Source organism: Betta splendens, chromosome 2 (assembly GCF_900634795.4).
Source record: "Betta splendens chromosome 2, fBetSpl5.4, whole genome shotgun sequence".
Lineage (NCBI taxonomy): Eukaryota > Metazoa > Chordata > Actinopteri > Anabantiformes > Osphronemidae > Betta > Betta splendens.
In genome coordinates this window covers 3,071,770-3,087,450 of record NC_040882.2, presented here as the reverse complement: position 1 = coordinate 3,087,450, position 15,681 = coordinate 3,071,770, and the positions used below count along the sequence as shown (strand labels likewise).

The following is a 15,681-nucleotide window of genomic DNA, read 5'->3' as shown; positions in this document are numbered from 1 at the left end:
TACTCTTCAGCAATTATCTGCAGATGCTTCCTTTAAAGCTTTAACCTTTCACAATTTAAATTCAGTTACTCCTTCTTCAAATACATTCATCTATGCTTTAAATGCGGTTACTTTCAGCTTTGTTTTAAATGTTTCAGCTAGTTTCATCAATTATTCATCAATACATTCAGCATGAAAGCATTCGCTGTGCATATTCCCCTGGAAATGCTTTATCTAGTTATTATTATCTTTCTTCCTTAAGTTTTTCTGCACTTAACTAGTCCTGCATACTTTCAGCTACAGAAACAATTCAATCACTATCACTATCAAAATGTTTAACGTCTTAAGGAGTGTGCTATTGTTAACTTTTCATATCTTTCATATTTTTTTCATTTCAATTATATTTTGAATAAATGGGAACAATTTTTCTTTATTCTTCAAGCATTCATCTATTAATTATCTAAAAATCTGTCAAATATCTTTAATAGTTTCTAATTTATAGCAGTTTAAATAATGGGTGATTTTTGGTAGATTTTCAGCTTTCCGTTGCTGTGTATTGCGTGAGCTAGAGTGCGTAATGTCACAGCTTTAGTGTGAGGGCACGTTTTTTTAAGACAAAACTTGTCACTACAGCGACAATTTTTAATATATGGACATCATTTTTTCACTCGTTCGTAGTCATACTCGCCTTCTTTCTAATGATGTGTCTGGTTATCTGTGAGACTTATTCAAAGAAACACAGAAGTTGAAATTGTGACTGTCACTGCCACAATTTTTAGTCTTCAAACATAAAACTCATACCAGTCGCTCATTAAAGCCTTGGCAAAGTAAAGTTATTGTTTGATAGCTATTATGGTTTTGTTGTAACAAGCCTGTTTAGCAGGGGTGCAACTCTGCTTTCTCAGAGCAGAATGATCCTGATTTTCCCGCCTTCTGTCTCCAGCTGCAGCTTTGACAGGTCAAACTCCTGATGCTCAGTGTAGCAACTGCATATGACTGATTAGTTCATTACACTGTTTGATTGTTTAGTAATTAATCACACATTTCCTCAGAATCATTTCAAAGTTAAAGCACCAATCCAAACCTTTAGCTTTATTTGCACAAGTTTTGCTTTTGAATGGGTAATTGTGACTAGGTTATGAGACTTTTTTGCAGTTTAGCTATTAAGTACACACCCCTCCTCCAAATCCTTTTAAAATAAAATCATCAATCCAAACCTTTAGCTTTATTTGCACAAATGTTGCTTTTGAATAGGTAATTGTGACTAGGTTATGAGACTTTTTTGCAGTTTAGCTATTAAGCACACACCCCTCCTCAAAATTCTTTCAAAATAAAAGCACCAATCCAGATTCTTTAGCAATATTTCTGCTTTCAATTGGTAACTAGTTTATTATATGCAGTTGAGTCTATTTTGCAATTTAGCAATTACGTACACACGCTGCTACTATATCCTTTCAAAATAAAAGCAACAATTCAATTCACTAGCTTTTTTTAGTCATCTGAATGGGTTATGACTGCTAATTGATACTACTGTTTTACAGTGTAGCAATTGCCTATGCCTTCTCCAAATCCTTTCAAAATAAATTTATCTAAAAGCTCCTTTTAAATGACTAACAACTATCAACTAATATTGCAATAAGTTAAAAAGAAACTTAACGTTTTAAATCACTCACATTGTTGTTTCAGTATTTTAGGCTACAATCAGTAATATTAAGAAAACCATTACAATTTATTTATTATTGTGACTTTTTCAAGCATTTTTGTCTTTCAAAACAAATTCTTCATGTTCTTCTAAAACAATCCATTATTTTAGAAGTTGTGTCCATCCATTTAACATTAATGATATGGATGGTCTACTTCAAGATGGCCCTTGTCACCTGTACTTTATACTGCCCTTTAACACTGGGATGCTGTGTTATTGCTCAGATTGCTAATCACAAATCTAAATGTACTAAAAGTGTTACTGTAAGTCCTAAGTATAAATGATTGGCAAGGACAGATCAGAGGATTGCAAGTTTAAATAACTGTCATTATAATCCCTTCAACTAAGGGGGCTTTCATGTGTATGTGTTGTGAGGGGCCTCCCATGAGGCTTTATTTCTGGCCTTTCACACCTGTTACACATTTATCCCCAGCTGAGCTGTCAGAACCTTGGGTGCTGAAGAGGCTGTAAACATAGTTTGATCATTCAAGTGTATGACCTACAATGTCTGTTGTTGTATAAAAAAGAACATAGTTACTCTAAGAGGTGTAAAGTCCTTTTAAGTTTTGAAGGAGATGTCTGCGTTGTGTCAAAGTAATAAGTGTTTATGATGCATCCTCACTGCCCTTTCTGATTTAGCACCTCATTACCTCTATACATTGTTTAGTCAGTCATAATCTGTAGAAAGCTTCACAACAGTGCTTGGTCTAAATCCTATCTAACTAGTTAAGGTAAGATAAGATTACGATACAGTAGGATAGGATAAGAATTTACAGTATTAATCGCACGATGGGGGAATTTTTTTTTTGCAACAGCAGCAAAACACAACAGACAAAACAGGACAGAAAAACACAATATTAACTATGCAAGAAAAACTAAAACAACGGACTCAAGTAAATTTAGAATCCAGAAAAAGCATTTTGTGCATATTTACAGCATCTACATGTATGTATGAAAAAACGAGGTATTGCACCAAGTACACATAGTGTAGAAATATAGGAGATTCACATTTGTATTGTGATGTTATTGCGCATTGTAGTTGTTGTATCACTGCATTGCTGTATTGTAGAGCCTAATGGCTGAGGGGAGGAATGACCTGTGGTAGTGCTCCTTCCTGCACTGTGGGTGTAACAGTCTAGTGCCGAAGGAGCTGCTCAGAGCCTCTACAGTGTGGTGTGGGGGTGGGAGGGGTTCTCCATGATGGATGTTAGTTTGACCAACATCCTTCTGTCCGCCATCTCCTCCATGGACTCCAGTGTGCAGCCCAGGACAGAACCAGAACCTTTCTGAACCAGCTTGTTGAGTGTGTTCATGTCTCTGCCTGTACTGCCCCCCCAGCACACAACTCCATAAAGCACTACTGAGGCCTCCACAGTGTCATAGAAAGTCCTTAGCAGCTGTCTGCTAAGGACATCAGTCTCCTCTGCAGGTGGGGGTGGTTATACCTTTGAACAGCCTTAAACCCAAAGATAAAGAAGATAAAATGTGAAATTAAAGCTAATTGTACATGAGTACAACAACAGGAAATGTGATTAAAGTGAAGGAAAAACTTTGTTGCAATCTCCTCAAACAAATATAGATTTTACAAACTCAAAGAACCTAAAGCAACTGTTACTGATTATACTAGTCTCATTTTGAATTAAGACTTTCTTTCCACATTATGGCCCTCCAAATGTTCTTCATTTGTTCAGCATTAACAGCTCCTTTTGTGTTTTTTTTTTTGTTTTTAGAGACCATGGAGACATCAACATCGAGGGCAACTGAGAAAAAGGATAAAATGGACGGCAGCAATTTTGGCAACCTTTCAAAGAAACCCTCACCCTCAGAGTTGAGAGGTAACATGTTTTTAAAAACCTTCTCAGGTGCAGATACTGGATCTGACATTCATGTCTAGCTTGTTTGCTGAGCCTTTGCACTATATCTGAATGAGTCAAGATGTTCAGCTAGAGGGCAAAGGGGAAAGATTATGACCAAAGAAATACACACTTCACAGATAAAATGTCATCTTGGGATCCAGTCCTCGTGGCTCTCCTCAGGTCTGATATAGTACCAGCTGAAGTCAGAGGTGACTTACTGAAGATCTCTGATGGGAATCTTAAATATACCTACGCCTTGAAAGAGCATATTTAATGTATGGTGTGAACAGTCAAGGAGTGTGGCATCATTTCAGCCTGTAAACACTGATGAATGGATAACATGACAAGGGGAGAGGAGGAAGGGTTGGGGCAGGTGAGAATAAGTGTTTGTGTTGTTGAACTAAATGAAGAGTAGCATGGATCCTTTCTTGCCAGGGAAAGGCAGGCGAGAATACATGTTTTAAAGATGTCAGTGAATGTATGATAAAAGCTCAGCATAATGAGATTGAAAGACCTTGCTCTTACCTCCAGAGTATAAAGCAAAAAAAGAGAGCTGGGAATGTCATGGAGCTCCAGAGATTGACAAAGATGCAGACTGATGTGCTGCCTTTGAAATTAAAATGAAGAGTGTGATTTAGTGATATTTTTGCAAGTTAATGCAGGACTTAGTGGCCTGTCATTATAAAAAAACACAAATTAATAGATAAGAAACCAAGCTGAAAACAAAATTGCATTGATACAACCCCATTCCGAAACACCTCCAAGTTTATTACAACCTGTGAGACCGAGTGGAGAGCAAGTTGCTTGTGTGACCTTATTACAATAGCTTATACTCTCAAATACTCTTAAAAGTTGTGTGACCGGTGAAAAATGCAAGTATACAAGACCAATAGATGAACATGTGGAGACCATGGAAAACAAATGTCAATCAGCTTGCAATCCCAATAAATGAGTCAAAGCACACGGCAATTACTGCTCTTGTAAATATATAGTTGCATTCATTGTGTGGCACAGAAGACACCATTAAACGTGTGGGCCATAATTTCATAATAACTTTGGTCATATTGGGATCCTATCAGGGTGGCTGTTCGGTGTGATTAGGCCCTGTGAATTGAGCAGTTAGAATTCATGCATGCTGGAGTAGTGAATGGATGGAAATCTACAGTAGAACCTTTATCCGCAACTAGTGAAACACAAAATAAACAATGAAAAGATAAACAGTACAGCAGGCCTTACTGTAGGTAAAAGGAAGAAACAATGGGGGAGGGGAATTACAATTCAAAGCGAAGCTCCACAGCCTAATGAATTAGAAGCATATTAGAACCATACATAAGTAATAAAGCTTGGTGTTTTCCCCTATAATAAGTCCTTTTGAAGTAAAAAAGAGCTTAGGCCATGATTCGCCCCTTAATTTCTTTTCCAAAGTAGCAAATAATAATCCGCCCAAATCATACCCAAAATTTAATAGTAATCCTCTTGGGCAAAGTCTGTACTGTAAATTAACAAAAACCAAAACACCTTGATGTGAGAGTATGGGAGAAAAACCTTATTCTTATAAACTTTGACCAAGAAGTGGCTAAGATGATGTGGATGGTCAGAACAATCACAAGAATCATGAAAGGGTGCTTGGCGCTTGGCAATATGAATGCAGATGATCTGGTGATTTCCTTGATAGAGATGGCTCTGAATACTGTAAATATAATAATAAGCACAGGTGAAAGGAATCGAGTAAAGGCGTAAAGCTAAGAATTGTGGTATAGATGGAACAAGAGTGATTACCCTTCAAAGCAAAAACCTTAGAGCGGAAGAAAAGCTTCTCATTGTTATAATTATACAGGGGACAATTCTGGACAATTTCTTGCAATGTTTTACTTTTTCAGTCTAAATAAAGGACACCAATACTTTAGCAATTGGTTCCTTAATTTGTCCAACACAGGGTACACTGCCTAGTTCATCACTTGAATGAACCCACGGTTATGTGTTTTTAAGTCTAACAAAGTAGGGTTGAAAATGATAAGAGAACTGTGGGGGTGTATGCTTTAAATGTGACAGTGAGTGTATGATGAAAGCTCTGTCTAATGAGGTTAAAACACCTTGCTTTTACCTGCTCAGTACAAAGGACTGAAAAAAGGCCAGTGAAGCGATGCAGCATTTGAGAGACTGACATGGATATAGAATGACAGGCCTTTTTTGAAATGGAAATCAGGGCAGTGGTTTAGTGACATTCCTTCTCTTTAATGAAAAACTTGGTGGCCTGCCATGATGAAGAAATCAGACATTAATTGCTGATAAAAGAATATCAGTGTAGGACAGTTCTACGTGTGTAGCTGGCATACAGACTGCTTTATTCCTCAACACTATCTTCAATATTTAACAAAGCTGTAAGGCAAGATCTGTTTTCTCCACAGATATAAAGTCCCTATAATACTTTTTACCCAAATTCTGCCCAGTTTCAATTTGATACCCAAGAATACTGTATATAAGATTTATGCAAAATTCCAATTAAAGGATTTATGCGTCAGTCAACAAACTAACATGGCCACCACCTTATTACAGTAAATTGTCAGTTATGTAGTTCTAAAATTTGATGGTTTTCCATCATGACTGGACAAAACAATCTTAATATGCATTAATTTCTGACAATTCAACAATACATCAGAAAATAATGACAGAATATAAAATTTAATTAGCAAATTTAATCAAAATATTTGCCAATTGCAGGGACATGAGGCAAATTTAGATTAATTCAAAAAGATTTATTAACACGTAAAAAAGTAACAATAAAAATAGTAACCAACATGGTGACAGTGGTTCAACACAGCTGTGACACTTAGATTATTAGCCTCCATGATATTTTGCTGTTTAGACTTTGCTGTTGAAACTCTTAAATTTAGGTTACAGTAGATTAAGGGAAAAGGTTTTTGTACACTGAAAATAGCAACATGTTAAAAATGGCTGTGCTGGTGAGCATGGATGAATTAAATCCCTGTGCTAGAGTCTAGGTATGATAAATAGATATTTATTGTTTAAAAGGTACAAGTTCTAAAACATGATAGTGCTGCGTTGCTTTGGAATTTACTAATACTTGCAGTTTTTATACTCAGTTAAAAAGAAAAAAAGAAGGAAAAGAACTAGAATGTGTGGTTCTTCTAAAATTGAATTATTACTACTTTACTACAGTAAAGGACACCAATACTGGGATGTATTCATTTACAATACGAACCTTTTATTTCAGTGTTTTGTTAGAGTCAAAGTTAGAACCTAACCTAGTGTTCAAAATCTATGCTGTTTGACAGTGAAAAAGTACTCAGTCTATTGAAACAGCACACAAATAAGTGTTCGTGACTAAACTACAGGCTCATGTATTGATTTTCATTCCTTTGACCCTAAACGTAACCTCAGCTGAACATCATCTCTGTTGTATAATGTATATTGTTTTTGAGTTTTATCTTCTCATGCCTACAATGAAAACTTTGTCCATAATTCTTCCTCTCTATCAGCTTTGGAAGAGCCATGTTTTTTAACATTAAATAAACAGTAAGCTTAGATTTACAATCTCCACCCTTTCGTGCCTCAACCAGTCAGATATCAACTTCAGAGCCTCAGTTCTAAAAAGCACCACCGTCTGCCACCATGTCGAGACAGAGCAATTACTTATCACAATAATATGCATTATTATTCCTGTTGCCAGCTCCTGATAAGTGAATATGCACCATGAAAGCGAAGCAGATGGGGCAAGGTCCTTGAACCTGAGGGCTTATACAAAAACGAAAAGCTAACAATTCTAATATATTGCCACTGTTCGAGGCTACCTTTTATTGTCAATGTTTTACTGTTGGCTGCATAATTCCTGTCACCTAATTTGTGCCTAGCATGCGATATAACAGCTCGCCCTGTTTTATATTCGCTTCCTCTGTTATTTATTTAGAACAATTTCCTCTCTATCAAAGGACATGGCTAATGTTCAGTTTTAATATGTTATTTACACATAAAAACAAGCTATTTACAGCAGTGTGTGTGTGCAAAAGGGAGGAAAATGAATGGGCCCCCATGCCCCTATACGATCTGTTATATCACAGTTTAACAATCTGGATTGCTAATAGAACCATTTATCATAGAACGGTCATTTATTTTATGTGAGCAACCCAGGTCTCGTTCCCAGAGGCCTATGGAAATGGGGTGTGCATATAATGAAGCTCAAGTGAGAGTCACTTTGTTTAAAAAGTGGATACACTCGGCTCCAAGTCAATTAGAATGGACCCAGGTGCTCCAGTAGCTCCTATCTGCTTCTTTGTGATGAACAGACCTCCTCCCCCTCATCTTTTTGTTTTGTCCACTTTGGGACAAGCTCTGACCTCCTACATCATATTAATTTTTTCTCCCTCAGAGGCTTTAAAAGGAAACGATGTACAATGACTTCTGAGCATTAGAATTATTTTGCAAGGAACAACAGTGGCTGTGCCAAGGTGCTTGGGCCTCTCTCTCCTGCCTGAACCAGAAGTGCCACTGTCCAGTTAATAGATTCAAATGAGTGCTTGCATTTCCTCTGACAGCATGCATCTGTCAGATTATACAGGCTGGTCTACAGTGAGCATATTTTTGCCATCTAAGGGACGTTTATGATTTTCAAATTTGTTCGTAATGGCTAAAAGTACTGTACCTTGGCTTTTTGGTGCATTTGCAGAGTTTTGCTCTGCTGAAATGATGGCCATGGGTTCAAATCTATCCACAGGAGTTGCAAATCACTGACTGTGCTGGTTTCTTTTAAAAAAATGTATTTAAACTAATCTAGCGAGTCTGATTGTTTCTGAGCACTTTAGAGACATTTCTTCAGGATTTCTTCAGGATTGAGAAAAAAAGAGAACGTCTCAACTCAAAATTCTGCTGGTGCAGTAGGTCCTCTGGAGCTCTCAGCCATGATCTTCTACAGTTTTCTCACCTGCTCTTTGCAAGGTCACAAATGAACCCAGAATTGTTCTATATGGAAGTCATTTATTATTGTTTAACAGTCAGGCTCATGACGAGTAATTAAAAGCATTAAGATAATTTAAAAATGAATCTTGACTGAGTAAGGGTAGAAGAAGTCTAAGCAGTTTCTCTACTTCAATCTATTTCTGTAAACTAGGACAAAGGAAACTGATGCCACTTATGATTTGATTAACTGTTTTTCATGACACACATCTTGCTGAGAGTGAGTTGTCATTTGAGAAGAGGTTGATGTGCAGCGCTCAGCAGTCACCCTCTCTCACTTCCCCTCCATCCTTTCCTGAGGACTCCCAAGTCTCTGATGAGTTGGCACCATATATTATTAAATAATTAAATTAGTTAGTATGTCATAGTTTTGGGTGGCAATAATGATAATGTTGGTCTTTAAAGCAGGGAATGATTAATCTTGATAAAGTATTGTCTCAAGATGCAACTTCCGTAAATACTCTCATGTCAATCCTAAAAAAACAGCATTCTTCAGGATGTTTAAAGCCAATAATGGCATGTTCTCCAGTAAAGTAGGTATGGCAGACAGCACAGACGGCTGTTGGATGGGTATGCAAGCCCCCACCACAAGCCAGTTAAATGCACAGGGAGCACTCTGGGTCAGGCCCGCTGGCACAAAAAATGCGAACAAAAACGATTTAGCGTCCACCTCCTACTTCGAAAGGACAACCACTAATCTTCCTGAGAAGAAGAAGAAGGAGGAGAGAGGCGGCAGTTCTTCTCTTTTCCTCTCTCTGTGATACTTAAATGAGGCCCTGCCCATGACGCAGGAACAGAAAAATATCCCCCTGACATTAGCACAGGCATGCTAAAAGACAAAATACCTTTTTACTGTCAGTTCAGTCTTGTTGCTCTGTGCTGCTAAAATTAGTTAAGGTATGTGTAATTTAGCAGAAAAAAGAAAGTGTTTAATGTTTATTCTTTATATAGTAGTTTATTCTTTTTTTATTCTTTGATGTAGTATATAGTGATACAAAAACACATCATAACTCAAAAAAGACACTTTTAAACATCCCAGGTTCTGTTAAGACATTTATAATTACACATTAACCAGCTGTACACTATTGTGCTAATCCTTGGCCTAGTCATCACTTCAAAGTTTGCTTAATTTAGGTATGACATGGCATTTTTGTCTAAACAGCTGGAATGAACAAAACTAATTTTGTTTGCTGTAATCTTTTCGTTGACAATTCAGTACTTGAAAAGATCCCTCAAGTGCAAGTCAAGGAGACCAAAATGCAACATGTCCGTTCATAGGCGGCATTCAGTATAAATACATTGATCACTTTCTCTGGCTCTTTGTATGTTGTACATTTAGCTTGATGACTTTGCAAGATGCCCTCATCAAGTATTACTAGAAGTGGAACTTGGGGAAATAACTGGCGTGAGAAACTTCAAAATTAGAGTTACAAAAAGAAAACTCAGTTTTCCTTTTAGATGTCTATTTAGATAGGTGGGAGACAGATAACTGGAAAATGGTTCACAAAATTCTTTGAACTCAGTTGCTCCTTTCTTGTTAGTTGATTTGATAACGGTTAGTAAGAAGCATTTTAAGAACATGGCCTACTATTCTAGGTGAACTGCAAGTTCAAGACCAATAGCGATACAGTACAAACAAGAAAATTCACTTATTGGTGGGGGGTTGACATTTTTAAATGAAAACCCACAAAGTAGCCTTTACACACACTAAAATGCGACAAAACTCCCACTTTCATTAAATAAAGATGAAAAGAAAGTAGAGTACACAGGTAGAAACAAAGGTTCGTCACACAGACAACCACACAGCAGTGAAAAAATAATAGATAATGTTAGAATCAATAAATAGAGTGTGGGCATCTTTGCTACCTGTTTTTAGGTTAAATCTACTTGCAACCAATGTGTTGGTTTCTTGGTTTGACTTCATAATTTGGTGTTTTCTGTTACGCTGCCTGAATATTAAAAGTGATGTTTCTCTACATTTTTAATCTGACTGAAGCTCTCAGTTAACTCCCTGTCTGATGGTGTTGAAAATGCAACAATCACTGACATCAGCCTCTTAAAACCGTTAAGGATTCCTTGCAGTGATTCCAAAAACAACAGGCTACATTCCAGAGATTTACAACTGTGGGGACTGAAGGGCTGGGAGCGATATATGGTTGTTTTAGAGGATTAAGCCACAACTCCCCCACCTCTTTTTTTCCATTTCTCTTTTTGGTAACCCTCTTTTCCCTGTCTACCAGACTGCAAATTAGTTCTCCTCCCCCTGAGAGGTGGCCTTTGAGGTTTAGGGGCAGGTTCCAGGTTTTTCTGGGTTTAGCACACAGGCACTTGGGTAGCACTACCTCCACAGGCTGCAGATTTAAACATGAGCTCTGTCAAAGTGTCAAAGTCCAGCAAAGACAAAGATTAATTTTACAAAAAAATGTTCATGTTGCGCTGTACAAAACTATGTAATTTAATTGCAGCATCTTTGCCCATTAAATTGATAGATGATGAATAAAACATTGACTGCAAAGGGTGTGTGTGTGCCACAGAACAATGTGACAAAACAAACTTACAGGACATGCTTGTCACGGCGCTCTAGGTAGCGGACCCACACGCACAGCGGAGACAAGGCTCAGTGAACAACAGGGTTTATTCGAGCTCGTGGTCAGGCAGGCAAGGGTCGGTACACAAAGACGGCGGGTTTCAGTACAGGCAAGGATCTGGCAAACGGTGGTCAAAAGACAGGCTTCGGTTGGACTTACGGCAAGGCGGTATCACAGGCGAGGCGGAAAGCAAGGTCAGGAAAACAGGATCGGTAACGAGACAATATGTGAGTTAACGCTGGATTGCTGGCAAGGACACAAAAGACAATCTGGCAAGGTGCTGGGCTTAGAGGTGGTGCTGAAATACTAAATGGTGATCACTAAATGACAGACAGGTGAGTAGATTAGAACCGGGAGCAAGGCTGACTGAAAACTAACGATGACTGCGACAGGAAGTGGTGACAAAATAAAACCGGAAATGAGTAATTACAGTGACTAAATGATCTAGACTGTGACAGAACCCCCCCGTCTAGGGCGGATTCCCAGACGTCCCACAGAAAACCAAAAGGAGGAAAACACAACTAAACATGATGGGTGACGGGCTAGAACAACACATAATGATCAAGGCACAAGAACTGAGTGGCAGGGAACAGAACAAAGTCCATGAGGTGAGTCCATGACAAGAACATACAAAGTCCAGCTATTCCCTCAGGGAGGGCGGAGGCGAGGAGAGTCTCGGCCGTGCAGCCGCCAGGCCGGGACGGCACATCTTGTGCCCGAGGGCAAGGCTGGAGTCCTAGGAGGCCAACGTCGGAACAAGACGCCTCCAGTGGCCAAACACATGCACCGGTGCTCTCCAGACCGGGGGTGCTCCAGGGGACTGAGAAGACGCGGCGGTCGGCAATGGCGGAGCCCGCGCCATCGTCGAGGCGGGAAACAGCGACCTCCAGGTAGGTGGTTGCATCCGGAACCAGCCAGCCGAGGTGGCCGACGACGCAGGAGGCAGCGCCATCCCTGCCACAGGATTCGCCAAGGACCTGGCCCTCCGTCAGGCAGGTAAGGCGAGAGCCGGCGGGGAGCCGGGAACAGCGACGAAGACCGGCGTGGAGACGAGGCCTGGCGTGGAGACAAGACCGGAACCAGAGGCGAGGACCGACGTGGAGACGAGGCTGGGACCAGAGGCGAGGACCAACGTGGAGACGAGGCTGGGACCAGAGGCGAGGACAGACGTGGAGACGAGGCTGGGACCAGAGGCGAGGACAGACGTGAAGGCGAGGCTGCCGAGGAGCCGACAGGAACTAGAACGGCGTCCTCCTCCGAGGAGCCGACAGGAACTAGAACGGCGTCCTCCTCCGAGGAGCCGACAGGAACTGGAACGGCCGCTACTTGGCCGACGGGGACAGGGACTGGAACGACCTCTACTTGGCTGACGGGAACAGGAACTGAGGCCTGGTGTGGCTGGCCAGGGGTGTCCACTAGCTGGCGTAAAGATGAAGCTTGAACTTGGCGTGGCGTGGCGGGGCCGAGGCTTGAGCTTGAGCTGGAGCTGAGGCTTGAGCTGCTACAGGCTGAGCTGAGGCTTGAGCTGCTGCAGGCTGAGCTGAGGCTTGAGCTGCTGCAGGCTGAGCTGAGGCTTGAGCTGCTGCAGGCTGAGCTGAGGCTTGAGCTGCTGCAGGCTGAGCTGAGACTTGAGCTTGACGTGGCTGAGCTGAGGCTTGAGCTTGACGTGGCTGAGCTGAGGCTTGAGCTTGACGTGGCTGAGCTGAGGCTAAGGCGGGAGTTGCTGCAGCCAGAGACGCTGGGGCCAGTGATGCAGCCAGAGACGCTGGAGCCAGTGATGCAGCCAGAGACGCTGGGGCCAGTGATGCAGCCAGAGACGCTGGGGCCAGTGATGCAGCCAGAGACGCGGGGGCCAGTGATGCAGCCAGAGACGCGGGGGCCAGTGGTGCAGGCTTAGACGCTGGGGCCAGTGGTGCAGGCTTAGACGCAGGAACGGGTGCAAGCTTAGACGCAAGAACGGGTGCAGGCTTAGACGCAGGAACGGGTGCAGGCTTAGACGCAGGAACGGGTACAGGCTTAGACGCAGGAACGGGTGCAGGCTCTGACGGGGGTTCAATGAAACCCAGGGCCTCGCGCAGTGCCGGCTTCCGCGCGATGAGCAGGGCGGCTTCCCGGAAGTGATGCTCCTTGATTACCGGGTCGGTCTCTGCCTCGGCGGAGTTCAGACAGTGCGCAAACAGGAACAGGACTGGAGGGGCGCATTGGGCACGGATCCGTTGGAGGATGCTGTCCGGGATGCCTGCGATGGACCGCTTGATTTCAGTGGCCGAGTCTTCTAGAGCCTGGACAGGGGAATCCGGCTGTCGTCGACGCCGTCTGGACCTCCGACGACTAGCTGTGGGCTTCCCCTCCTTAACCGCCAGGGCTGAAGCAGGAGCTGGGGCCACGGTATGGGCTGACTTGGACTGGGGAACTATGGCGGTAGCGTGGGCATGGACTTGGGCCGATGAGCTGGTGTCTGGAACGGGAGCTGGATCTGCCTGAGCGGCGTCTGGAGCAGGGACTGGATCTGCCTGAGTGGCAACAGGGGAGTGAGCTTGACTCGACTGAGCGGCGACAGGAACGTGAGCTTGGTTCGACTGAGCAGCGACAGGAACGTGAGCTTGACTTGACTGAGCGGCGACAGGAACGTGAGCTTGGCTTGACTGAGCGGCGACAGGAACGTGAGCTTGGCTTGACTGAGCAGCGACAGGAACGTGAGCTTGACTTGACTGAGCAGCGACAGGAACGTGAGCTTGACTCGACTGAGCAGCGACAGGATCTCTTTCCGGTGAAGCAGGAACAGCTGATGAGACGCTGGCGGGCGCCGCGCCCAGAGCGTGTGCCAAATCCCTCCGCACTACCTGGAGCCTCTCAAAAAGCGTCTGCACTTCCGGGTAGTCAAGCCACCAGAATTCCTCCTCCAGGATAGCAATAGCTTGCTTTATGACGCGGAGCCGCACCTTCAGACTGGGGGCTTCCGCGTAATTCTTCGCAAGCTCCTCGAAGCACCAGCGGAGGTCCTCCGGCAGCCTCGCGCAGGAAAACACCATCGCGACTCTGCGTTGTCCAAGTACACAATAACAAAAAATCCCTTGCAGACCTTAAACAGATGCAAGACGCCGGCTGGGTCCGAGTCTGGCCAGATTGTACTGTCACGGCGCTCTAGGTAGCGGACCCACACGCACAGCGGAGACAAGGCTCAGTGAACAACAGGGTTTATTCGAGCTCGTGGTCAGGCAGGCAAGGGTCGGTACACAAAGACGGCAGGTTTCAGTACAGGCAAGGATCTGGCAAACGGTGGTCAAAAGACAGGCTTCGGTTGGACTTACGGCAAGGCGGTATCACAGGCGAGGCGGAAAGCAAGGTCAGGAAAACAGGATCGGTAACGAGACAATATGTGAGTTAACGCTGGATTGCTGGCAAGGACACAAAAGACAATCTGGCAAGGTGCTGGGCTTAGAGGTGGTGCTTAAATACTAAATGATCACTAAATGACAGACAGGTGAGTAGATTAGAACCGGGAGCAAGGCTGACTGAAAACTAACGATGACTGCGACAGGAAGTGGTGACAAAATAAAACCGGAAATGAGTAATTACAGTGACTAAATGATCTAGACTGTGACAATGCTTAGAGTCCTTAAACACAAATAAAATATAAAACCAAATGTTCCACAAAAGAACACTGCAGAGGATCATTCCTCCCTAAAATGTTATTTTCATTTATACTTTTCCTGACTACACTTCATACCCAAAACTTAGGTAATCAAGTCTCACTAGTGTCAAGTGCTTGCATGCACAATGCTGGGTTAGTTTAACTTGTGACCTACAGTACTAAGCATATTAGTATATATACATTATATATTATACATTATATACATATATATTGCAAGTATTAGGTTCATTAAGTTCAGTATGCCAGCTGTCCAGAGGAACTGTCCCCCTCATCCATGCGATGTTGCAGATGCTTTCACCCAAGACAGCCCCACAACATCCAGAGACTTGAGGTACTCAGGGCGGATCTCATCCACCCCTGCTGCCCTGCCACAGAGAAGCTTACAAACTAACCTCGTGACCTGAGTTCCCTGCCTCTGCTTCATCAGCAGAAGGCGTGTAACTACTCCTTCCATCGTCCAATAACATCCCCAGCCGAGGTCATCAGCTCCCCACCTCCACTGAAAATAGAGTTGCTGAAGAACTGCCTCCCCCTCCTGAGGCGGTGAACAGTTTGCCAGAATCTCTTTAAGGCCGAGCGTTAATCCTCCTCCATGGCCTCCCCGAACTCCTCCCAGGCCCGGTTTTTGCCTCCGCAGCGGCATGGGCTGCAGCACACCTGGCCTGTTGGTCCCATCAGCTGCCTCAGGAGTCCCACGGGTCAACCAGACCTGATACAGTATGACTCCTTCTTCAGCATGATGGCGTCGATTACCTCCGGCGTCCACCACCGGGTTCGGGGATTACCACCACTACAGGCACCAGAGACCCTGCGTCCACAGCTCCGAACGGCCGTGTTGACAATGGAGGTGGAGAATATAGTCCACTCAGACTCTATGTCTCCAACCTCCCTCAGAATCTGGTCGAAGCTCTCCCGGAGGTGTGAGTTAAA

General features: G+C 42.9%; 1 protein-coding gene across 2 annotated transcripts in view; it reads left to right on the top strand.

The window, feature by feature from the left end:
- Positions 1 to 15,681, top strand: part of LOC114845644 (zinc finger protein GLI2-like) — a 67,053-nt gene that overhangs the window by 7,161 nt on the left and 44,211 nt on the right. The window contains exon 2 of one of the 2 annotated variants that reach the window (XM_029133912.3): positions 3,412 to 3,516. In XM_029133912.3, the coding sequence (XP_028989745.1) occupies positions 3,417 to 3,516 (100 nt within the window). In that variant the 5' untranslated portion in view covers positions 3,412 to 3,416. Of the gene's footprint in view, positions 1 to 3,132; positions 3,517 to 15,681 lie in introns of those variants that run through there. The other variant, XM_029133905.3, reaches the window with a different exon arrangement.